At 57.3% G+C, this 25,103-nt stretch overlaps 1 protein-coding gene across 2 annotated transcripts in view; it reads right to left on the reverse strand.

Annotated features, from left to right (window-relative positions):
- NDUFA10 (NADH:ubiquinone oxidoreductase subunit A10) overlaps nucleotides 1-25,103 on the reverse strand; it is a 50,668-nt gene that overhangs the window by 12,962 nt on the left and 12,603 nt on the right. For both annotated transcript variants that reach the window (XM_062193995.1, XM_062193986.1), the window contains exons 6-9: nucleotides 24,103-24,182; nucleotides 23,392-23,446; nucleotides 21,464-21,549; nucleotides 11,467-11,575 (exon numbers count right to left, since the gene is read on the reverse strand). In XM_062193995.1, the coding sequence (XP_062049979.1) occupies nucleotides 11,467-11,575; nucleotides 21,464-21,549; nucleotides 23,392-23,446; nucleotides 24,103-24,182 (330 nt within the window). The remainder of the gene's footprint in view (nucleotides 1-11,466; nucleotides 11,576-21,463; nucleotides 21,550-23,391; nucleotides 23,447-24,102; nucleotides 24,183-25,103) is intronic.

Below are 25,103 nucleotides of genomic sequence, written 5' to 3' on the forward strand. Positions count from 1 at the left end.
CAGAATTCAATTGCGCTTTGTGAAACTGTGTCTGGAGAGAAAGGCTGCTGACCCAGACGGCCGGCACGGCTTACCAAGGGAGCTGCTACAATGCCGTCTGCTCACCCGCTGGGGGTGGGCCCTGGTTCTGCCTTCCCACTGGCTTTCCCACGTCTTAAAACCCTGTCCTAAAACTTCTGCTGATAAACGAACTCGCGCTCCAATAAAGCACACGACGCGAACACCTCGGAAGCCTGCTACGGTCGGCACACAGCCGGGCAGGGGCGCGTCCCGGGCAGCTCCGGGCTCTCCGGCCTCTCCAGGCCCGGCTCCTTCACTACCCCAGGAGGCCAGGTCAACCCAGGGCCACGATGTACACAGGGGCACATAGCCCTTGTACTGGCGCTCACACACCTCTGATGGCTCTCGCACCCTCCCAGGATCACACGTGCTGGTCTAGAAGTGAGAACAGCAGCCAGGCCCCCACCACCCAGCTGGGGGCTTGCTCTCCCACCCCCTCCCCGTTCCTAGCCTTGGATCCTCCCACAATGGTTCGTGCAGGAGACGGCAACACTGGCACTTGTTAACGGGCTTGGGAGGAGGGCAGTGGCCAGTTTTTCAGTCACAGCACAGGTCTCTCCACCTCCCATCTGAGCCGCCCCTTGACTGCCACCCCTGCCCCTAAGCCAGTGTCCAATCTGGCAAGCGGAGTGGCCTGCCGCCTCAGAACACTTCAACGGCCCTGCCCCACGAGTCTGGGCACCCTGGGCTCTTCTCTGTTCTCACAGGAGGCCACGTGCGCCTGCAGCCACCACGTGTCCTGGAACGAGTCCGTCCACCCTCAGGTCCACCCTCAGCTCCCCGAGGGCAGGACCTGCTCTCACTCACACCACAGCTCCAGTGCTCAGAACACACCTGGCACACCACCACCTGCGGAGCGCAGTGCGGAGACGGCCGCGTCTGGCACGCGTGTCCGAGACGCAGCTGGCAGCGAGCGCTCGGGATACCACGCGGCTGGCTCAGCCCCACGACGCAGGACTACCTCCGGGATGGACTCTGAGCACAACAAAAGGCAAAACTCTGCTCGGCTGATTTTTCCTCTGCCCCGAGGGCTGGGGATTTAACGACTTCTCCAGCTGGGGACCGTTCACTAGGCAAACACTGACTGAGCACACAGAACGAAGCACTTCCATTCGGACACGCTCTGTAGAACGGACGCACGGGGACCCGGCACAACAGGCCTCAGGGTCACAAAGCAGCTCCGGCGCCTTCCTCTCCCAGCACGGCGGCAGCCCTGATGGCCTGCAAGCCTCCTGGCAGAAACGACCAGCAATGCTTTTACACACGCTGCCGAGCTCCGCAAGAGCCCACGGGGCCGAGGATGGAGACTGCCGGGAACCAGGGCGGGGCGCGGAGGCTGCCGGAGCAGGGGCAAAGCCGGTGTCCAACTGAGGTGCGGCAGGAGCGCCTGCTGGGTCTGCGGGGGGAACTGCTCCCCACTCCTGCTAAGAATCTGCTCACACAGCTGACGGCCTCCAGGGCCCAGCACCCAAAGCACCACACACCCCTGCTTCTCAGGACCCACCCTGCGCAGGGCAGCGGAGCAGGTAGACAGCGAGCAACAGGCCTGGGATGCGTCACTCCACCACCGTGCGTGTCAGACCCATCTGTGGGGCGCCTGTCCCCCTGCGGCCGTCACACCACCACCGTGCGTGTCAGACCTGTCTGTGGGGGCGCCTGTCCCCCTACGGCCGTCACTCCACCACCGTGCGTGTCAGACCCGTCTGCGGGGGCGCCTGTCCCCCTGCGGCCGTCACACCACCACCGTGCGTGTCAGACCTGTCTGCGGGGGCGCCTGTCCCCCTGCGGCCGTCACTCCACCACCGTGCATGTCAGACCCATCTGTGGGGCGCCTGTCCCCCTGCGGCCGTCACACCACCACCGTGCATGTCAGACCTGTCTGTGGGGGCGCCTGTCCCCCTGCGGCCGTCACACCACCACCGTGCATGTCAGACCTGTCTGTGGGGGCGCCTGTCCCCCTGCGGCCGTCACACCACCACCGTGCGTGTCAGACCCGTCTGCGGGGCGCCTGTCCCCCTGCGGCCGTCACACCATGACTGTGCATGTGAGACCCGTCTGTGGGGCGCCTGTCCCCCTGCGGCCGTCACACCACCACCGTGCGTGTCAGACCCGTCTGCGGGGGCGCCTGTCCCCCTGCGGCCGTCACACCACCACCATGCGTGTCAGACCCGTCTGCGGGGCGCCTGTCCCCCTGCAGCCGTCACACCATGACCGTGTGTGTCAGACCGTCTGTGGGGCGCCTGTCCCCCTGCGGCCGTCACTCCACCACCGTGCGTGTCAGACCTGTCTGTGGGGGCGCCTGTCCCCCTGTGGCCGTCACACCACCACCGTGCGTGTCAGACCTGTCTGTGGGGGCGCCTGTCCCCCTGCGGCCGTCACTCCACCACCGTGCGTGTCAGACCTGTCTGTGGGGGCGCCTGTCCCCCTGCGGCCGTCACACCACCACCGTGCATGTCAGACCTGTCTGTGGGGGCGCCTGTCCCCCTGCGGCCGTCACACCACCACCGTGCATGTCAGACCCATCTGTGGGGCGCCTGTCTCCCTGCGGCCGTCACACCACCACCGTGCGTGTCAGACCTGTCTGTGGGGCGCCTGTCCCCCTGCGGCCGTCACACCACCACCGTGCATGTCAGACCCGTCTGTGGGGCGCCTGTCCCCCTGCGGCCGTCACACCACCACCGTGCGTGTCAGACCGTCTGTGGGGCGCCTGTCTCCCTGCGGCCATACTCAGTAAGCAACAGATAAAAGCCCCCGACGCAGGGCTGGGACCTGAAGTCTGCACCAAGGAAAGCAGCAGCCTTGCCAACAGAATCAGAGACCCCCGACCAGGCACTGCCAGATACGGGATCAGAGACCCCCGACCAGGCACTGCCAGACACGGGATCAGAGACCCCCGACCAGGCACTGCCAGATACGGGATCAGAGACCCCCGACCAGGCACTGCCAGATACGGGGTCAGAGACCCCCGACCAGGCACTGCCAGACACGGGGTCAGAGACCCCCGACCAGGCACTGCCAGATACGGGATCAGAGACCCCCGACCAGGCACTGCCAGATACGGGATCAGAGACCCCCGACCAGGCACTGCCAGATACGGGATCAGAGACCCCCGACCAGGCACTGCCAGACACGGGGTCAGAGACCCCCGACCAGGCACGGCCAGACACGGGATCAGAGACCCCCGACCAGGCACTGCCAGATACGGGATCAGATTCGAACCAGCCAGCAGCATGCAGACAGCACTGGAATAAATACAAATTTCAAGTCTAGACCCATCTAGCTGAACTAAAACACCAGAGACAGAAAGATCCTGAAAGAGAAAAGGAGACCACAGCTTTAAAAATCAAAGGTCAGGGCGCAGCTCCTCGGGGCGGGTGCTGTGGTGCAGAGTTCAGCTGCCGCCTGCAGCGCCGGCATCTTGTACTGGCGCGCTGGTTGGAGTCCCGGCTGCTCCACTTCTGCTCCAGCTCCTGCTATGGCCTGGGAAGGCAGTAGAAGATGGCCTAGCGCTTGGGCCCCTGCACTCACGTGGGAGACCAGGAAGAGATCTCAGCTATCGGCTTCGGCCTGGCCCAGCTGTTGCAGCAACTGGAGGAGTAAAGATTTATTCCTCTTTCAAGTAAAAAATAAACATTTAAAGACCTATGAGCTGTGCATCCCATGGTGCGGGGCTGGGCCACCCCCGGGGCCGCCTCCTCGTGCCTCCTGAGCATCTGCAGGCACGGACAAGCACAGCGAGTTTCTCATGCGACTCTGAGGTATGCCTTTGGAACTTTATATCTTCACAACATTAACTGGGATTGCACAAATTTCTCCTGTTTGTGGACTTGGGCTAAAACACAGGCAATATTTTCAACATCTAAAAAACAAACAAAACAACCTCCTAGAAAGGGTGGTGACCTTCCACGGACACTGCTGTGGGCCTCCTCCAGGGAACAAGCACCCTGCCCCACGTGCCAGCCCCACATGCCAGGGCAGGTGGGCCGCGTTGTCCGTGGAGCCCGCGGCAGGGCAGGTGGCCCGCGCTCTCCATGGAGCCCACGGCAGGGCAGGTGGGCTCCACAGCCACAAGCTCCTGATAACCAGCTTTGTGCTTGTCCTCCCTGAGCAGTCCTGTCTCTGACAAAAGCCCAATTTTTAATGTCTTCCGTCTGCCTCTTTGTAAAGTGCATAACGCAAAGCCCGAACCCTCGTCTACAAAGCTTTCTCCTCAGATCTTCAGCACTTCTTACAACGTGCAGTTCCAAAACTGTACAGTGACTTACTAAACCTCAGGGCCTCAAACTGACAGGACAGGGGCACAGTCCACAGCCTGTCTCCCCCGGGGAGGGGCTCCTTACACTGCTGTCCCCGGCCTGACTGGACGGGACGTACCGCCCTTGGGGACCAGGGGCCGCAGTCCACAGCCCGTCTCCCTGGGGTGGGGGGCTCCTTACACTGCTGTCCCCAGCCTGCCTAGACGGGACGTACAGCCCTTAGGGGATGGGGGGTGCATCCCACAGCCTGTCTCCCCAGGGGAGGGGCTCCTTACACTGCTGTCCCCGGCCTGACTGGATGGGACGCATGGCCCTTGGGGGGTGGGGGGCACAGCCCACAGCCTGTCTCCCTGGGGTGGGGGACTCCTCACACAGCTGTCCGTGGACTGCCTGGACGGGACACACCACCCCTGGCTCAGGTCCTGTCTCCAGATCGTACTTCTCCTTGCCCACTCTGTGCCATGCTGGCTTCTGCCTCCCACTGTGGCTGACGCAGGCGGGAGAGACGAGAACACAGTCCCAAAGCAGCGAGAAGGACCGGTCTGGCTTCCTGCCGCGGCCTCCACAGCGGACAGTGGGCTGTCTGCGAGGGAAGGAAACTGCGCTTACGTGACAGTGGCGCTGTCCCCCTCACACCCGGTGGACACTGTAGCCGGACCACCTGTCAGATCAGACAACCACACAAGGACAAGCCCTCTCCTTCCAACTTCTGTCACCAAATCTCTTGGTCTCCTGCCCAGGAGACCATGCTGAGCCCTCTATGGGGTGAGTTGGGAGAACTCAAAAAAAAAAAAAAAAAAAAAAGACTATTAGAAAGCCAGAGCTAGAGAGAGAGAGAGAGAGAGAGAGAGAGAGAGAGAAATCTTTCATCTGCTGTTTCCACACAGGGGCTAGGACCAAGCTGAAACCAGGAGCCTGGAACTCCATCCGGGTCTCCCATGTGGGTACCAGGAGCCCAAGCACTTGGGCCATCTTCTGCTATTTTCCCAGGTGCACCGACTGGGAGCTGGCATAGCAGGCAGTGGCTTAACCCACCACTGCACAATGCCAGCCCCGGACAACTGACTTGTCTGCTGGTGGCTTCTACAGGCCACGAAGTCCGGGAGAGGCTGGGGCAGGCTCAGGAGAAGCGTGTCTAGAAATCAGCTCCCCTCCCCCACAAGGGGACCTGCTCTGAGAAGCTGCACAGGCACCCGGGAGAAGGAAAGCTGGTGATAAGCATCACTACGTCTTCAATGGCCAAAGAGAATTCTGTGACTGAAGAGAAACTGTCACTATCACTCTGCATTTCACTTTGTCACTTTTTTCACATCAAGCAACTGAATTTCCTTCAAACACAAACCTGACGCTCCTCTAGTCACAGTTCCATCACTCAGGGACGACAGGAAGCCCAGGGCTGCAGGGAGCTTTCTGGAAGGGGAGAGGTGGTTGCGCCCGGGCCCAGCAGGGCTGGCCGTGGACAACGCTGGCCTGGCGTCTCTGCTGCCCTATTCCCCCAGCTGAATCACGGGACAGTGCCAGGCTGCAGTGGCAGGCACTCCACTGCCGGCCGCTAAGCACCAAGGCGGCCTGAGAAACATCACAGCCAGCAGGTGGTTGGGGACCGGATGCTGTGGGGTCCTGGGACAGACAAAGAACCTTCGGCAAAAACTAGGGAAATATGAATAAAAAGTCCAGTGCTGGTTAATACCAAGGTGTCCGTGCTGACCCGACTGGACTCACCACACTGATACTCGGATGTAACACAGAAAACCGAGGTGGCAGTGCAAGAACACTAGACCACCTTCACAGTATCTCTGTAAACCTAACACTATCCCCCCCCCCCCCATCTCTTTAAAGATTTATTTATTTGAAAGGCAGAGTTACAAAGAGAGGGGGAGAGACAGAAATCTTTCATCTGCTGGTTTACTCCCCCAGGGCGCCCGGGCTGAAGCCAGGAGTTTATCTAGGTCTCCCACATTGGTAGGTCCAAGCACTTGGGCCATCTTCCATTGCTTTCCCAGGCACATTAGCAGGAAGTGGAGCAGCTGGGACTAGAACTGGCGCCCATATGGGATGTCGGTCACAGGTGGTGGCTTAACCTGTTATGCTACAATACTGGCCCCTAATACTGTTCTTTAAAAAATGTTTAGGAATTTTAAAAATTAGATTCTTCCCAATCCCTTCAATGTTGATTAACAACATTCTAGACATTTACTAAAACCACAAGTCCAAGAAAAGATTCTCTTAAACCTCACAGTTAGAACGCAGACAAAAGCACAGGAAACACAGTAAGGATGAAAACCTGCGGACAAGCCCACGTGGGCCTGGTCCACACAGCTCTCACGCCAGCTCCCGGTGGACGAGAGGGGCACACCGCCTCTCATCTGCTCAGCACCCAACACACACACCGCGCACACAGGCATGGGGAGGGAGGGAGGGGCCGGCTTCCCAGGCCCCTGGGAAAAGCAGCAAACACAGAGGCGGGGACAGAGTGCCAGGCCCCTCAGCTGCGGAGAATGTGGTGGGGACAAAAGCCCAGGCCAGCGCCGAGCGAGAGGGGCAGGATGGGGACTCCGGGGCCTGGGGCCCAGCGGCTCCAGTCCTATGCCCATGCCCGGGAGCACAGCTCCACACAGGAGAAAGCACCCTTACACAACTCACCAGCTACCAGGTGTGCCCAAATCAAGACTAAGTGACCGAACACACGAGAGCACGCGAGGGGCCGGCGCTGTGGCGTAGCAGGTAAAGCCCTGGCCTGCAGTGCCAGCCTCCCATATGGGTGCCGGTTCAAGTTCTGGCCGCTCCACTTCCAACCCAGCTCTCTGCTGTGGCCTGGGAAAGCAGTGAAGGATGGCCCAAGTGCTTGGGTCCCTGTACCCACGTGGGAGACCCAGAGGAAGCTCCTGGCTGTGGATCAGCACAGCTCTGGCCGTGGCAGCATCTACAGAGTGAATCAGCGGATGGGAGGACCCCACCCCCGCTGCTGCCGCCTCTGCCTCTCTCTGTGTAACTCTGCCTTTCAAATAAATCAATCTTTAAAAAAAAGCGGGGGGACGCATGGGAAAAACCAGACAGACCCAGGAGAGACGCAGAGACACCAGGTAACCTGAACAGGATGAGGATGTTCAAGAAATCAGAAAGTGAAATTATTCCAGTAGAAGTTGCAATTCTAAAAGAACGAAAACTCTAGAATAAAAAAATACTAAGATTGAAATTAAAAACTCGAATACAGCCGGCGCCGCGGCTCAATAGGCTAATCCTCCGCCTAGCGGCGCCGGCACACCGGGTTCTAGTCCCGGTCAGGGCACCGATCCTGTCCCGGTTGCCCCTCTTCCAGGCCAGCTCTCTGCTGTGGCCAGGGAGTGCAGTGGAGGATGGCCCAAGCCCTTGGGCCCTGCACCCCATGGGAGACCAGGATAAACACCTGGCTCCTGCCATCGGATCAGCGCGGTGCGCCGGCCGCAGCGCGCTACCGCGGCGGCCATTGGAGGGTGAACCAATGGCAAAAAGGAAGACCTTTCTCTCTGTCTCTGTCTCTCACTGTCCACTCTGCCTGTCAAAAATAAAAAATAAAAAATAAAAAATAAAAACTCGAATACAGGAAATGCAGGTCTAACGGCAGATCAGAAAGGGTGGAGGAGCTGTTCAGTAACTTGGAACAGGCCCAGTAGATTCATCCCAAGAAGGCAGCAAGCCAAGCACAGAGAAGACAGAAAAGGATGCAAAACATGGCGGACAGGCCCAGCACGGGGCCATGGAGTCCCAGCACGGGGCCCACGGAGGCCCAGCACAGAGCACACAGAGACCCAGCACGGGGTCCACGGAGGCCCAGCACGGGGCCCACGGAGACCCAGGACGGGGCCCACGGAGACCCAGCACGGAGCACACTGAGACCCAGCACGGGGCCCACTGAGACCCAGCACGGGGCCCACGGAGACCCAGCACAGAGCGCACTGAGACCCAGCACGGGGCCCACGGGGGCCCAGCACGGGGCCCTCGGGGTCCCAGCACGGGGCCCACAGGGGCCCAGTGCAGAGCCCACCGGATCCCAAGGAGAGCAGAGGGAAATGCAGCAACAGTGGCATGGACGTGACTGTCAGCCACGGGACGGCATGTGCAGAGTGCCAGCAAAGTGGACACAGGTGCACACCACGTGCAGACACAGTCTACACAGCACAAGGCTCCACACAAGCCAGAAAGGCCTCTTCCACAGCCCCTGCCAGAGAAATAGGGAGCATTATCTTCCCATGAGCCACACCATACGTGTCCTTACTAGCGATAAGAAAGCCAGAGGCGTAGGATGCTGGAAACTCAGAGGTGCTGAAAGGAGAAAACTGGCGATTGGAATACTGTCCTTGGTGAAAACGTTCCTCCAGAATGAGAACCCTGGCCCGGATGGCTCTGCACCTGCACAGGCTGGGTACAGGCAAACACTGAAATAAACGTCCTACATAACCAGGAAGCCGGGACTCCTCACCGACATGAATAAGTGAACTGAAAATGGGGGAAAGAAGATGCTTCCTGTACCGGATACAGGAATGACACAGGAATGGCGGATTTGGGGAAAATCCCGACCTGGCATCATCGCGGTAATCATCACTCCAGCAAGAGAGCCGGGGAAGCACCACCACCCAAGGGCGGTCCAAGGGCGGTCCCCCGGCTCCAAGCACCTCGCCAGCCTGCGTGCAGGCGTCACCTGCGGACACAGGTGATTCGAGCAGCGGGCAGGCGTTCTGACACTCCCACAGGACCCACAGCCCAGACCTCCCCGGGGGACAACGCCAGGGAGACAAACTAAGGGACGGCGAAGGCACTGACTGTGCTGTCCTCACAGCCTCAAGCCTTGAACACGAACAAAAGCCAGAGGAAGGGACCCAGCCTCAGACTAGAGACAGATCCGGTCGGCCGACTGCAGGGCACAACACGGGGCTGGCCGAGCCCCCAGCGCCAGGGCTGAGAGCAGGAGGTGCCGTCTCAGGGCCTGTTTCCCAACACTGGCAGCTCGGGCCAGGGCTGGGGAAAGTAGTGCTGTGTGGAGACTCTCAAACCTCACTGGACGACAGGATCGGACACAGTGCTTGTCACACCCACTCAGCGTCCGAGCCCAGGGCCAGTGTCCCCGTCAGCGCCCCAGAGATGCTCAGAGGGCCACGCGCTGAGAACCACATGACCACATGTCTGAAGGAAACAGCACAGCGTGCTGCTAGCTGTCTCTTAGCCGTGTGCTCAAGAAAAGCTGTTTTTCTATCCTTGTCATTTTTAAAGTTGGAAATACTTCAAAGCACCAAACAGATATAAAATGAAGATCAGGTAAAGAGCACTGTGGACAATCAGTGTGAGGACGTACTGTCAGCAGAGGCCAACGACGGTCAAGCAGCTGAAGCTGCACACGCTGGGGGAGGGGTCAGGGCCGTGGCTGCAGGCTCGACCACGTGGGGCCACCCCACAGGCCAGGAGCAGCAGCGCCACAGCTGGGTGGCTGGAGTCGGGGATCCCGTGGTCTGGCTCTGTTCTGCACTGGAAAACGACTCGTGCACACCAGCCTTCCAGAGATCCAAGAAGAGTATCTGAACTACAGGCTCATCACTCTAAGCTATTAAAAAAATGACAAGTAGCAAGCAGAGGGGATAAACGGAATAATCATTTTTAAAAATCCAAATAAAGGAAAGAAAGGAAGAAAGGAAAAACAATACACAGGAGAAGCAGGAAAAACACACAGGGCACGACAGGCTACAGAAGCGCATGTTGACGCCGGAGTGTGAGCAGGTAACTACTACAAACGCTGAACGGGGCACAGAGTTTAAACAGTCATTTACAGGTTATAGGATACTCACATGAAATACAAAGATACCGAGAGGTTAAAATGAAAATATGTAGGGGAAAAACCTCCATCAGGCAAATACTAACTGAAGAAAGCTCTAGATGCTACATAAATTTGAATAAAACAAACTCTAAGGTAAGAATCACCTCTGAAGATAAACAGAAAAATTCTGAAATATACAAAGGGCAATACTACCAAGATGGCAATTCTAATTTAAATCCATCTCATCTTACAGCCCCAAAACACACACAGAGCAAACTCCGACAGACTTCCGGGGAGGCACCAACCCCGCACCAGGAGGCGTCACCACACCTCCCCTCGCAGGAGGGGCCTCCAGGCAGGCTCCGCAGAGGGGAGACAGGGCTGCAGAGAGGCCGGCTCAGGAGACCAGCAGGAAGCACTGGCAGCCTGGGCAGATGGGGCAGTGGCGACATAAGGACAACGAAGCCACAGGTGAGACAGACCCCACAGGGCCCGGAGGTCCGGGCTGGGCCCATCACACGTGGGTTTTCTGAACCGCACAGGAGACCCAGCTGGAGCGAGAGCTGGCTCAGGCCCCAGCAGTGAGGACGCTGACGTGCATACCCCACTTGGAGGAGAAGCAACACCAACACTCACCCGTGCAATGGACACGAAGGGAAGGGACACACACACAGGAAGTGCAGCTGCTCCCGAGGGCAGCGTCATGGCCGTGTGCGTCACCAAATTTCTATGCTGAATAAAATCACTTTCCAAACAACCACAAGAACCCGCTGGGGAGAAAATGCCATGCCAGTGGCACCGGCGCGTACGCAGCCGTGCGACACCCCTCTCAGAGAATCACGGTGAGGAAGTCACCAGCAGGTGTCACACACGGCCCGGCAGCACACGGGACGCAGCCATGGACATGGAGGACGGTCCCCTACGCTACTGACCACAGGCGCTCAGCAGCACACCTGCCGTCCCCCGGGAGGGGCCCACACGGCACTGAGGAACGGCCCTGGCCTAACAGAGCTGGCCACACACGATTCTCCATGCCATTGGGAGAACAAACGATGCACAACAGAGGTGTGGAAGTTAGAGAAGAGGATCAAGGCGACACCTGCCCCACTCTGCCCGCTCCCACGTGGTCAGAGGAGGACGCCAGTGCCACCGGACAGGAAAGAAACAGGGAACACGGCTCCAGCGCTGAGGCCTGTGCCTGTCCAGGAAGGTCACCCAGCAGCACAGCTCCGCTGGCACCTGCCACCACCAGACCTCACCAGCACCACGTACAGGAACGAGGGGGAGGAGCTTGGGAGAAGCGGCCCAGCGTCCCCACGGCTCCAGGCCCACCCTCTGCCGGCTTCTGGGGGCCGGAGGTCTCACCTCTCTGAATTCCTGGAAGAGGCGGTTGCTCTGGTGAGCCCCGATGGTGACCTCCGGGAGGTACAAGGGGATGCTGGTGTAATTCAGCACGTCCATCTTGTTCTGAACCCTGGAGATGAGACAAACAGACCGCACCGTCAGTTCAGGTTTCACAGATGGGCTTCAGGCGTGCACACACAACCCTCTCACGCTCACCGACGCGGCTCGCCCACAGGCAGCCGCCAGGAGCAAACCATTCGGTCTCTCAGGAGCTGCTTTTCCGGAATTACATTCAGGACCTGACGCACAGTCGTTCCCAGCCCCGGTGCCTACAGGCGAGGACCCTCTGGGCCTGGACATGACTTAGGAAACAGGGGAAAAGGAGCCCACGAGAGCAGCAGTGAAAAGCTCCGAAGTGGCTCGTGTCCCGCCCTCGGCAACATTCTGTCCGAGGGACGAGGGACGACGCGAGCCGCGCGCTCCCCAGGGACACGGCAGCTCCTGCCGCTGCTGTCCAGGTGAGGCGGTCTGCAGACACGTGAGACACCACGGCGCTCAGGGCACGGGGCACAGCGATGGTGGGCGGCTCTGGGTGGAACCTCTGACTCCATCGACAAATAGCACAGGACACTCCCGCACTGACCAGTCCATCTTGCCAAACGCTAAAATATTTATTTACACTTTTATAATCTGCTTACTTTAAATTAAATTTCGTTGAACATAACCACTATACTAGTAGATGAAACGCATTTTTTGAGCTTTTAGGAACGTGAACAGAAAGTCTCCTTTCTTAAGGGCTCAAAACAGAGGCAATAATATTTTAAAAGGCCACTTTTGCATTAATGAGCTATAAGGTTTAGATGTTTCTTGTCTGTCATGGAGCAGAAGAGAATTCTGGCCTCTCCCAGGCCTCGAGCGCAGGGGTCCAGGCCTGGCCCACGGCTCTGCAGGCTGCCTCGGACAGCACCTCTCAGTCAGAACACGCAGCCACTGGCCCAGATCACAATCCCAGAGAGAGCAGACAGCCGAGGGCTGGGGGCTACAAGCAGCTGAGAGTCGCAGCCAAGCCGCATCCTCAAACACAGCTAGCAACCCAGGGACCCAATGCCTCACCACGCCTCGCCACGCCTACACCTCGCCATGCAAACCAAGTGCTTGCTTTCCTAGGTGTATTTACACACACCTCCACACAGTTAGGCAAATGCCTACAATGTACACGCTCAAACAAAAAGATTATTGTTCAGTTTTAACAAAGTTAGTTTCACTTGCCAAAAGACATCTATATATTAAAAAAAAAAAAAAAAAAAAAAAAAAAAAACGAAGCAAGCTAAAGTTAGGCATAAAGTCAAGTCCCCGGATTTTCTGAGACTGCAGTTTTGGGCTGTTAGAAATGCAATCAGTATGCACACAAATAGTGCACCTGTCCACAGGAGGGCTCTTCACAGAGTCCACAGAAAATGGGTATTATGGGAAAACCGCACAGATCTCACATCTTGTCCACCAAAATAAACCTGTTTTTCAATTCCATTATGCGACAAGCACTGTGAAGTTCCCCAGCACAACTTCACACAGCACCAAAGCCAACCTTCAACACCGCCCTCCCCAGGCCACAGGGGCTTCTGCTGAGGTGGGTACAATCTGTGCCTGTGTCCTGTGTGCACATCAGCTCACTGGAACACAAATCCAGGTACCCCGCATGTAACATGTAATAAGTCACATAAGAAGTCCTGCAGTGGTGGGTGCCACAGCAACAAATCCCGAGAGAAGTCTGTATCTCAAATGCCAGCAAACACCACAGTGGGAAGGCCGGCTTGGGTTCTCTAGTTTAGGGGTGGGGAACCTTTATTCTGCCAAAGGCCATTTGGACATTTACAACATCATGGGCCTGGGGCCAGTGCTGTGGCACAGAAGGTAAAGCCACCACCTGCAGTGCTGGCATCCCACATGGGCACCAGTTCGAGACCCGGCTGCTCCATTTCTGATCCAGCTCTCTGCTGTGGCCTGGGAAAGCAGTAGAAGATGGCCCAGGTCCTTGGGCCCCTGCACCCACGTGGGAGACCTGGAAGAAGCTCCTGGCTCCTGACTGGCGCAGCTCCAGCTGTAGTGGCCATCTGGGGAGTGAACCAGTGGAAGACTTCTTTCTCTCTGTAACCCTGCCTTTCAAATAAATACATAAATCTTTTTTTAAAAAAAATAAGCCTGCTATAGGTTTATTGCTATGGCAGGGCCAGACCAAATTTTGCAGGCCGTACACGGCCCACAGCTGGACATGTCCCACCCTGTTACAGTTTGAAAAGCATACCAAAACGCTGGAAAATCTGAAGAACTTAATGGCAGGGCGGGTGGGGGGAGGGGGGTGCCAGTGTGGGATCTGCAGAGCAAGAGCACCACCTATGTGTAATCTGGCAGAATCACATTTTACACAGAGCCATGGAAATATTAACTATGCATCACACTTTCTAAAGTTTTATTATTATTTTTTTAATTTGAAAGAGTGACCAAGAAACAAAGACACAGACCTTCCATCTGCTGGTTCACTCCGCAAATGCCTGCGACAAGCTGGGGCCGGGCGAGGCCAAAGCCAGGAGCCCAGAACTCAATTAGGGTCTGCCAGGCGACGGCAGGAACTCACGTACTTGAGCCCTCCCCTGCTGCCTCCTAGGGCATGCATCAGCAGAAGCTGGATTGGAGCAAGCGTGGGGACCAAACCCAGGCACTCTGACACGGGATATAGGCGTCTTAACTGCGATGCCACAAGCCCACCCCATGCAATTTTGTTGCAATTATTCACAACTTATTTTTTTTAAGATTTATTTATTTATTTTGTAAGTCAGAGTTACACACAGAGAGAAGGAGAGACAGAGACAAGAGAGAGAGGTCTTCCATCGGCCAGTTCACTCCCCAGTTGGCTGCAACTGCCGGAGCTGTGCCAATCCGAAGCCAGGAGCTTCCTCCAGGTCTCCCATGCCGGTGAGGGACCCAAGGACTTGGGCCATCTCTACTGCTTTCCCAGGCCACAGCAGAGAGCTGGATCAAAAGTGGAGCAGCCAGTACTCAAAGCAGTGCCCATGTGGGGTGCCGGCACTGCAGGCAGCGGCTTTACCTGCTACGCCACAGGGCTGGCCCTGCTACAACTTATTTAAACTTGATTAAACTAGTCTCCCAATTCATGACTATGAGCTTAAATGACAACTATTAAGGATGACTGTCCAGGAAACTAGAACAAACTCGTACATTCCAGAGTGAAGGAAAACAAGGAACAAAGACGCCAGCAAGCATTTATGATTCGGGAAGCCAAAGGCAGCGGGAGCACATTCTGTTCCCAGAGCTCTGGGTGGACTCCAGACACTGGAGGCTTCCTAGAGACACCACAGAACGTCCAGAGGTGACGCAGGCAGAGTCTGGCTCACGGCGTAAGGCGTCACACCACGTAGTTTAAAAGCAAAGAGGGAAGAAGCAGAAAGACAGGAAAGAGAGAACGGGAAACCCTGCCTCCTGACTCAGCCGCGCCCCTGGACACCTCCCGTTGCCGACTCTCCCATCCCGGGGCCACAGCGCTGCCTGCAGCACTGTGCTTCTGACATCCACCCACAGCCTGCAGGTGCCAAAGTCTCCTCCAGAGACACAGACGAGGCAGAGGGGGGTGGGGGAGCGCGGCAGAGCCCTGCGCACCTGGAGGCTGGGCGGCCATCAGGGCACCCCACAGGCCTGGTCTCACCCTTGGCGGGCGCCAGGCAATCATGGCTACGGCTATGAGAGAGAACACAACGGCTGTCATACCGCCTCCCAGGGTAAGCCCGCACACACCTAATTATACATCACCACACGCAGCCAACGGGCACACAAATGTTCTAAACCAGTCATTTGGTCAGGTTCTGGACACAATGAGTATGACTGCTAAGTGGCACGTTTATGGTAATTATCTTAGAAAATTGGTCATAATTTCAACTTGAGTTCCTCGAATTAAAAAATCCCACTCAAATGGAAATTAACAAAATTACCATTGCAAACCATCATGAAACATGACTGGGTGGGGGAGGCAAAAACTCAGGAAAGGACCAAGCCTCTGTGCGGTAAGCAAACTAAATCAACCACGAGTGCAGGAATGTATAGGCTTCGGGGCCAGGATAGGGTCCTTCTCTGTGCTCTGATAACCAGATACTGATATCAAACTGCCTATGTTTGGAAAAGGAGCCCGCATGCCCAGAGGGAAGCCCAGGCGCGACTCCTTCCCCAGCAGTTTGTCGGGGGCCAGGACACTCACCGTCCTCACACAGCGGCTCCCTGCTGCTGCCCAGCGCAGCACAGCCAGTGAGCAGGACCACCCATGGGTGCACACAAGCAGCGGCCCTGGGGAGCTCCGAGGTGGTTTCAGAGGTTACAAAGAAGGTGATGCAAAGAGTGCTGGGACCAGTGGTAACCACCGGTGCTGGGGACGAAGCAGCAGCAGGAGCGGGGTGGGGGACGGAGACTGAGACCAGTGCACCGGGGCTGGGCGGCTGGCGCAGCAGGGAACACCCAGCTGCGGATGCCTGCATCCCACAGGGCGTGCCTGGGTGGGCTCCCGCCCGCTCCACCTGCTCCACCTGGAATTCCAGCCTCCGGCCAACGCAGACGGCAGGACGGCTCAGGCATTCGGGTTCCCGCCACCACGGGAAGACCTGCACGGAGTTCCCAGCTCCTCAGCCACTGCAGGCGTCTGGGGAGTAAACCAGCAGACAGAAGATCTCTGTATGTCTGCCTCTTTCTTTCTGTCTTTCAAATAAGGAAAATCTAGCCAACTGACTAACTTAAAAAAAGGAATGAGACTGGACCAGAATGGCAGCGCGGCAATAGAGATAAAGGAGGGAAACATTGGAATGGAACACACTGACCTTCAGGGTGTGCCTTAGGGGCATCAAGCCAAGGCTGACCAGGCTGCAGGAGCGAGGACAGGATGGGGCTGGGCCCAGACCGCAGAGGGGGCGCCGAGAGCGGCGGCTCCGGCTCTGGCAGCAGGACACTCTCCCGCCAAGAGAGGCGAGCCTGTCCCCAGCGGGTGATGCCGGGAAGGGGCACCAGGTGCAGACACAGCACACTGCTCAAACACCTCCCAGTGCTGCCGCCTGAGCCAGCCGCGAGATCGCAGATGTAAAGGTAGACGGCACGTGGCTGTGACACACAGCGCTTTATCAAGCACGCTCAGGACGACAGGGCACATTACAGCCCATTTACACAGCAGCTACATGAAAAACTCAACAGAGCTGTGAAAAATGGGGAAGGGACTTGCAGGCTCAGCTCCCAGTGAAGGACCTGGAGGCACCGCCCCCATCTTCATGACAGGAAGCTGCAGCTACAACACATGGCCCCAGAGCGCGCAGGGAGTGGTCCGGGCTCCCTCACGGCCCCACGGCTCAGCCCGCTGTGTACCTCACCTCCTCCTGCCCTGAAGGCAGAAGACAGAACGAGGGAAACAAAGCAGAAATACAGCCAACAGAAAACACCCAGTGAGATGTGGATCCAGACACCCAGGCTCGTTTTAAGTGTGCACGGCTCAAATACACCTGTCACAACAGAGATGGCCAGGGGTCGGCACTGTGGCACAACAGGTAAAGCCGCTGCCTGCAGTGCCGGCTCCCATATGGGCACCGGTTTGAGTCCTGGCTGCTTCACTTCTGATCCAGCTCTCTGCTGTGGCCTGGGAAAGCAGTGGAAGATGGGCCAAGTCCTTGGGCCCCTGCACCCACGTGAGAGACCCAGAAGAAGCTCCTGGCTTCAGATCGGCACAGCTCTGGCCATTGCGGCTACCTGGGGAGTGTACCAGCGGATGGAAGACCTCTCTCTCTCTCTCTCTCTCTCTGTCTCTCCTCTCTCTGTGTTACTTACAAAATAAATTGTAAAGAGAGAGAGAGAGAGAGAGAGAGAGAGAGAGAGAGATGACCAAGACCCAACTATTTGCATACAAGAAAATCACTGAACTGTAAAGATCTGCGCTGGAGGTGAGGGCTGGCGAAGCGGAGCAGCTGCAGGAAGCTCCAGAGAGCAGCCTCCGGCACAGGAAAACCCCGGGACAAGGGGCCACTCCTCCCAGACACGGGCCCCACCCGCGAGTGTACTCAGAGGAAAACAGACAATGCGGCACTGATGATGGAGACTGACCTTCCTCCATCAGAGACCAGCAAGGACGTGAGCAGAGTCCACGCCCCCTCAATCACGACAGACAGCATTCCTGGCCAATGAGTGCGCCAGAACAGCCATCATGACTATGCAATCCATGTTCTCAGACCACAGCAGAACTAAACTGGCCGTCACCAACAGAAAGACAGCTGGAAAATCCCTAAGGACGTGGAGATTAAACAACATACTTCTAAAAACATGTTGGTCAAAGAACTCTCGAGAGATTTTTAAATGTTTTGAACTAAATGAAAATGAACACAGAGCTCTCCAGGAGCAGTGAGGACGCTGCTCGGGAGCCCCTCCCTCCGCCCCGCAGCAGTGACGGCTCAAGTCCCTGGGTCCCTGCTGCCCACAGGGGAGACCTGGACAGAGTCCTCAGCTGCTGGCTGCAGGACGCCCACCCACAGCTGCGGCAGGCACTGGCAGAATGAATGGGAACTCTGTTTCCCTCTGTCTCTCAGACTTTCAAATAAATACAAATAAACAAAATTTAAACTATATATATTCTAAATTTATATACATATACTCAAGTTTTATTTTTAATTATTTACTCTTCAAAATTTTCGGAATCCAGCAAAGCGATTCCTACCGTGAAACAGCACTGAATGAACATATTAGAAAGAAGAAACCACAGAGAAAGAGCAACAACTGGAGCCCAAAGCAAGCAGGGAATGAAACAATAAAAACCAAGTAAATATCACAGAAGCTGAAAACAGGGAAGCAGTAGAGGAAACCAACAAAACAGAAACCCAGTTCTTTGGAGAATTCAACACACATGAAAAGAAAATTCACAAAGGACAAATAAATAGGCAATAAAAACATAAAATGAGGTTTAGTGCTTCTTAGCGGCAAAGAGGAGCAAATGCTTCCTTTTGGTGTCCAAACCCTAGGCCCTGCTTTCTGCCTGAGGACCCTGTAGAGGACAGGGACAGATGTGCAAACTCACACATATCTTCTGGAGAACAATTCTGCAAAGCACTGGTGATCAGTCAATGTGTCCATACAGCCTAACACAGTAACCACTTTTATAACTTAAGAAAGTAACCTCAGGGCCGGTGTTGCAGCGTAGCAGGTAGAGCCGCTGCCTGCAACGCTCATGTCCCATCCCATATGGGCACAGGTTCAAGTCCCAGCTGCTCCACTTCGGATCCAGCTCTCTGCTATGGCCTGGGAAAGCTGTAGAAGATGGCCTGAGTCCTTAGGCCCCTGCTCCCATGTGGGAGACCCAGTTGAAGCCCCTGGCTCTTCGCTTCGACCTGGCCAAGCCTTGGCCATTGCAACCATCTGGGGAGTGAAGGAGCAACTGGAAGCATTCTCTAACTCTTTCAAATAAATAAACTTAAAAAAAAAAAAGTAACCTAAAGTTGAACAAAAATGTGTCCAATAAGTTCATTATCATATTGCAAATATGAAGAAACTAAAATAATCCAACAGATTGATATTTTAAAATTATTTGAATGTGTCTAATTTATTTGCGAGGCAGACAGACAGAAAGGAGAGAGGGAGACAGAGATCTCCCATGAGCTGATTCACTACCCGAATGCCTACCATAGCTGGGAGTGGGCCAGATGGAAGCCAGGAGCCAGGAACTCAGTCTGGGCCTCCCACAAGGGGCGGGGCAGGGAGCCTCCCAGAGGGCACAGCAGCAGGAAGCTGGATTGGGAGCAGAGCTGGGACCAGAACCCAGGCTCTGCAATTTGGGAAGTGGGAGATAACCATTAGGCCAAAGGCCCAGCCTCAAAGAGGGACTCTGTGGGGTGCACAGCTGACTCCACAGTTAGGAGCAGGCTCTGAGGCCACGTGCAGCGCCCGTCCCAGAATCCTCTTCTCTCCTCCCAACCTGAGAACCACTCCTGGCTGCAGAGGGCTGGACGGGCCCAGAGGCCATGTGTATCTCAACCAAGGCACACACAGCACACATGGGTACCCAGTAAAAGATCAGAAGTTTGAATCCCAGCTGCTGCAGAGACGGAGCCGCAGCTGATCAGGATGAATCCTGGGCTCCTCCCAGCTGGGCCCCTGCACATTCCACTGCTCGAGAGCAGCTCTCAGGCTGCGCCCCCAACGTCCCCTCGCAGAAGCCCGTGTGTGGGCTCCTACAGGCCCCGAGCCACCCGCTTCCTCACTGACCCAGCGCTGTGTCCTTACGGGGTCACCATAACAAGCCTTACTCTGGGCGTGGAGACCCACTTCTCCCCAACAGCTAGGAACCCTGTAGCTGCAGCGTGGACAGAGGGCAAGGAGACACGGAGGCCACAAAGGTGGCCATGGGTTTCAGAATCACACGTCAGTGAGCGCTAAGTTGGGGTCTCCTGCCTTCCAGGAAGACCACCCACGCTGACTACCAAGAGGCTGTGAACAAACTGTCAGGACACCACGTGGGGACCCAGGACAGCAGTGAGCCGTCTCTGCTCTCTGGTGGCCGGCGTGGGTAAGTTTTAGTCAAGTGTTCTCCCACCCAGAGAGAAGTGGAGGATCGGCAGTCCAGGGGCACCGGCACCGAGAGGCATCCCGCCCAGGAGCTGCACGGCCACCCCTTCCTGAACACCATCACTGACCTCCAGGCAATCAGGAGAGAGAAAGCCGAATGCCCAGACAAACTTGTGCCTTACGGGCCTGAGACAGGCAAGGGCTCCCGGGCCCGGGGCTGGGGTCCCAGACCTTGTCATAGCCTCCTGGGCCGGAACAGGACAGGACAAGGTCAGGCCAGGCTAGCACCCCCGACGTGACAAGAAAGACAGAAACCCAACATATCTGTTCATGTTTCCTCCCCGACCTTAAGTCAAAGACCCTCGAATGCTCAAGTTCTCTGATTTACACATGACCAGGGTGCTGGCGCACCACTGCCATTACCAGGTCATTTCTGAATCCTGCAAAGGCACAGCGCTTGGAGCACTCACACTCGCGGGGGCCAACCCCCATGTGCACGTTCTGTGTGCGGCCACAGAAGACTCATTTCCGACGTGGCTGGCGCACAGGCTGTGGACCCCAGGGGTCAGTGCTCTGAGGAGCAGTCAGGATGGATGGGAGCAGGTGCACGGCCTGTGCAAACAGGGGCCAGGCCCAGGAGCACGCCCTGTGAGAAGGCTGCTGTCGCGACCTGCCAGACGCCAGCTCGTCTGCCGTGCAGGGGAGAGGTCTGGGTGAGCCCTCGGCTGACTGTCCACGGTGTCTGCAGCAGGGGCCGGGCACAGTCACCACAAAAAAAAGACAGACGACAAGGGTGCTCAGGCCCCAGGCTCTGGCCACGGAAGGTGGGAGGAACAACACAGAATCCCAGCCCCAGAGCAGTGAGAGAATGGGGGAGGGGAGGGTGGGGACACGGGGCATGGAGGACGGCCAGGGCACGGTGAGGGAGACAAGGTCCTGCCTCTCAGAGCACAAAGGCCATGACTGTGCCCCCTTCCCACAGCGGCCTCCTGCCCTCTGCTCCAGCCCCTCTGGCGTGGTGCTGGGTGTGCCCCATTGCACTGTGGGCTCAGGGCCCCATACCCCAGATACCTGCAGGCCCAGTCCTGGCTCCACTCCCTAAGTGCCCTCTGTCACCACCTCCCACTGTCCTGTCACCCAAGGCCACCTGTTGCATGGCTCTCCTGACCCAGAAGTTGTATTTCTTTTCTCCCTAACTGGAGTGTATGTCCCAAGACAGGGGGAGTTTCACAGATCCCTTACGTCTGGAACAGTGGGAGCCACGTATCTGCTGAGTGAACCGCAGCCCCCGGTGCAGGCAGGTGCAGGCCAGAGGCCAGGGCTGTGTGGGAGGGAGGGGGGCCTCAGGCAGGCACTGGCAGCTGCTGACCCTGCCTGCAATCCTCACTCCTCTAAGACTGCAGCATCTGCACTTCCCGCCGCCCGCACTCACAGCATTCGCAGGTTGTGCAGGGTGCGGTCGTCCTGGGAGAGCCACGGCCCCTTGTCATACTTGAGGTATTCGATGTCCTCCACGACCTAGGAGCAGACACAGAATTCAAGTGAGGTCACATTGTGATGCACTGCAAGCTGCCAACACCTGGCAGAAGCAGCACACAAGCCATGAAAAGTTGAGCTGGACGACCCTCCATGCAACGGCCAGCCCGAGGGCCGCCCCGCTAACGCTTGGTCACCAGCGGTGCAGGCGCCACCTCACAGGTGCGCGGAGAAAGGACACACGAGGCCGAAAGCGGGAAGGGGGCAGCCCACCCGGGGACAGCCCACCCATTTCTTCCCAGGCTGGTGCGATCTGGAAGGTGAGACTGAGGCGCTAAGGAGCCCAGCAATCGAAGTTCCGTGGTCAGCGCGCTCTGACCCTGACCGGCCAGAGGGGCAGCCCCGAAACATGCCAAACTCAGGGAGTGCATTCAAGAATGAACTCAGACAAGACAGCCCCGAGGCAGAGGGGGCCCTCGCCCACCACTCGCCTGAAAGGAGACAGTGCGCCGTGTCTCAGCGCACGGGCAGCCGAGCCAGGACAGCGGGGCAAGCGCCAGGGCTTCAGGACAGAGGCACACACGTCCCCTCGGGAGGCAGCTGAGGTGCATTTCAGAGGGGTCCACCAGAAAGGTGCCTCCTGTCCTGACGCCTCCACCCGCACCTCGATCCCAGGGCCCAAAACCTATACTTGATCCTACAAGTTTTAAATTACGTGTTGTTCAGCTCTGGTTTGGTAACTTACATTTAATACAAAGGGACTTCCAAATATTTGGGGACAATGGGACTAAGAGTTTATTTTGATGCAAAAAAAAAAAAAGCTTAAAATCCATGGGTTTCCAAGAAGTGCACGGAAAATGCACACCAGGAAAACTCTATGCATGGATTTCAAACCTTTTTTGCTCCTAAATAAACGTTATCTTTTATTTCTGTTTTTCACAAACTTTGAAGTATTGTCTCAGCTGTAACATACAATGCCAGATGGGTGTTCTTTGCCGTAATCCCACTATCCTCCACTCTGCCTTGTCCTTGAGAGCGGACTGCGGGTGCAGACCCCACGCTGCACCTGCCCTGCCCGTACCTGCCCTGCTGCAGCTCCTCCCTAAGGCCGCACGAGCTCCGCCCTGACACCAGCCCTGCGCAGGACGGCGCAGCACCTGGAGACCAGTCTCCCTGAAGCACGCTTGTTCATGGCGGGCCTCTGGCTAAGCCCCCTGCACACAGCCCCGAGCCCAAACGGAACTCCAGCAGGCGGCCATTTGAGAGCCGTCATTTCCGGACTGAAGCCTGCCCCAGCAGTCCACCTGCAGCGTCACCCCCTGACCAGCAACGTCGGTGGACGGCCCAAGGCTCCTTTCCTTTTTTTTTTTTTTTTTTTTTGACAGGCAGAGTGGATAGTGAGAGAGAGAGACAGAGAGAAAGGTCCTCCCTTTGCCGTTGGTTCACCCTCCAATGGCTGCTGCGGCCGGCACATCGTGCTGATCCGAAGCCAGGAGCCAGGTGTTTCTCCTGGTCTCCCATGGGGTGCAGGGCCCAAGGACCTGGGCCATCCTCCACTGCCTTCCTGGGCCACAGCAGAGAGCTGGCCTGGAAGAGGGGCAACCGGGACAGGATCGGTGCCCTGACCGGGACTAGAACCCGGTGTGCCGGCGCCGCAAGGCGGAGGATTAGCCTGTTGAGCCATGGCATCGCCCTCCTTTCCTTTTCACATCCGTAGATCACAGAAACTGAATTATTTCAAAAAACGCGAAACCTCGCGGCCAGGGACTGTTATAACACGCTGATGCTTCTTCATGACAGTGGGAGTCGCTGGTTATCTGATTTACAAGATAATTACATCAGTCAAATCTAAGGAAAACCAGACATTTTCCACCATTTTCTTACCTTGTCTGCGTCTTGCGCTTCCCTAGCGTCGTACTGCAAAACCTCACATTTTTCACTGGAAGAAAAAGCAAGAGGAAACTCAGCATCGACTTCTCCCGGCTGCGGTGATGCTCCTAAGACACAGGCCGCTGACGCGCCGCGCTCCAATGCTCCCCCCGGCCCTGTGAGCGGGCCCTGTGCTGGCCCCGGGACTCGCCACGGTGACCGGGGAGGGGCCGTCCCATGCCCCTGCAGGTGCGTATCCCTGGCTACACTGCCCTGAGGCCCAAGGTCGTGAGGCCACTGAACCCCAGCTGTCACAAGCCCCGAGGAGGGAGGAAGGGGCCCAGGAGAGGCGGGCAGAGAGCAGCCACACAGCATGGGGACCCGACAGCCGAGCTGCTGGGCCAAAGGCACCCTGCACACAGGGCGGCGCAGCTCAGCGCCCACACTCCTTGGCCCCTGGTCCGCACCCTGGAAAGTCACAGCGGTCTCAACAAGAAGGGGAGGGCCCTTCACCTCTGCACTCTGTCCACTTCCTCCCGGATCTACACTGACTGTTCAGAGCCCTGCTTGTCCAGCCAGGAAAGGACTGAAAACCAGCAGCAAATGAACCGCCGCTGCCACCTGCTCCAGGCCCCCAAAGAGCACGGACAAGACGAGCAAACCGAAACCTGCCGACCCCACAGAATGAGGCCGAAGCGTCAGACGCGGGGGTGGCACGCCGCTCACCTCATCTCGGGCAGGAAGGTCTTCTTGTAGGCGTTCTCGATGTCCTGCAGATAGGCAGCCGTGATCTTCATTTCATGCGGCTAGGCAAAGCAGAGAGAGCAAAGCAGGAGGCTACACCCATACTCGCCTTCCCCTGCCTGCGCGTGCAGGGTGCAACGCAGGGCGCCCACGTCAGAGAGCGCCGCCGCCACCCGACCACGGGCGTGGAGCCCCCTGCAGGCTGAGACACACCCAGAGCGGGGTGGGAGCGAAGCCTCTGAGGAAGCCACGTCCCACGTCTTCCCTGAGCTCAGGCTACGTGAGAGCACGGGTGTGGGGGTGTGGCCTGCTCCTCGAGAGTGTGGAGGTGCGTGCAACACTGGCACATCCACCCTTAAACCAGGCAAATGTCGCAAACCGCACTTCACTGCAGCTACTAACAAAATACACGGCAAACAGGAGCCAAGCGCTCAGCGGTCTGCGCCGCCTGCAGGCCCAGCGCTGACCCGGCACAATGGCCGCGTCTGCAGCACTGCCAGACCCCAGGAGTGGTTTCCGTAAGGACTGGCCAGCAGGACAGTTCCAGTCTTTGTGAACCTTTCTGTCCTCTTAGGCGCCTGGCACACGAGCCCCGCCAAGAGGAGACGCTGGGTATGAGAGGCCTGAGTGACGTCAGCCACGCATCATAAAATCGGTGATCTGTCTGTAAAGCTCCCTGATGAGCTGCGCCAAGTAACAAAAGGGTAAACGGGGTGGCCGGAAAAGGGGCCTGGTGTCCATAAACATCACACACAACATAACCACGGACCCACAGGCACCGGACGCAGCACTCCACCGTCGGCAACTCCAGCCGCTCTTCCGAGTTTGGACATCCCCAGCAATCACCCTAAGGCCTCGACTCCAGTTCAACCAGTGGCTGTGAGTCACTTCCAACTCGTTGTGGGAAAAGAGCAGGAGAGGAGTGGGGGGGGGGCGCTCTCGGGAGCCTCCCCAACTGAGACGGCCCAGGCAGCCTGGAGCAG

Source organism: Lepus europaeus, chromosome 1 (assembly GCF_033115175.1).
Source record: "Lepus europaeus isolate LE1 chromosome 1, mLepTim1.pri, whole genome shotgun sequence".
Classification (NCBI taxonomy): Eukaryota; Metazoa; Chordata; class Mammalia; order Lagomorpha; family Leporidae; genus Lepus; species Lepus europaeus.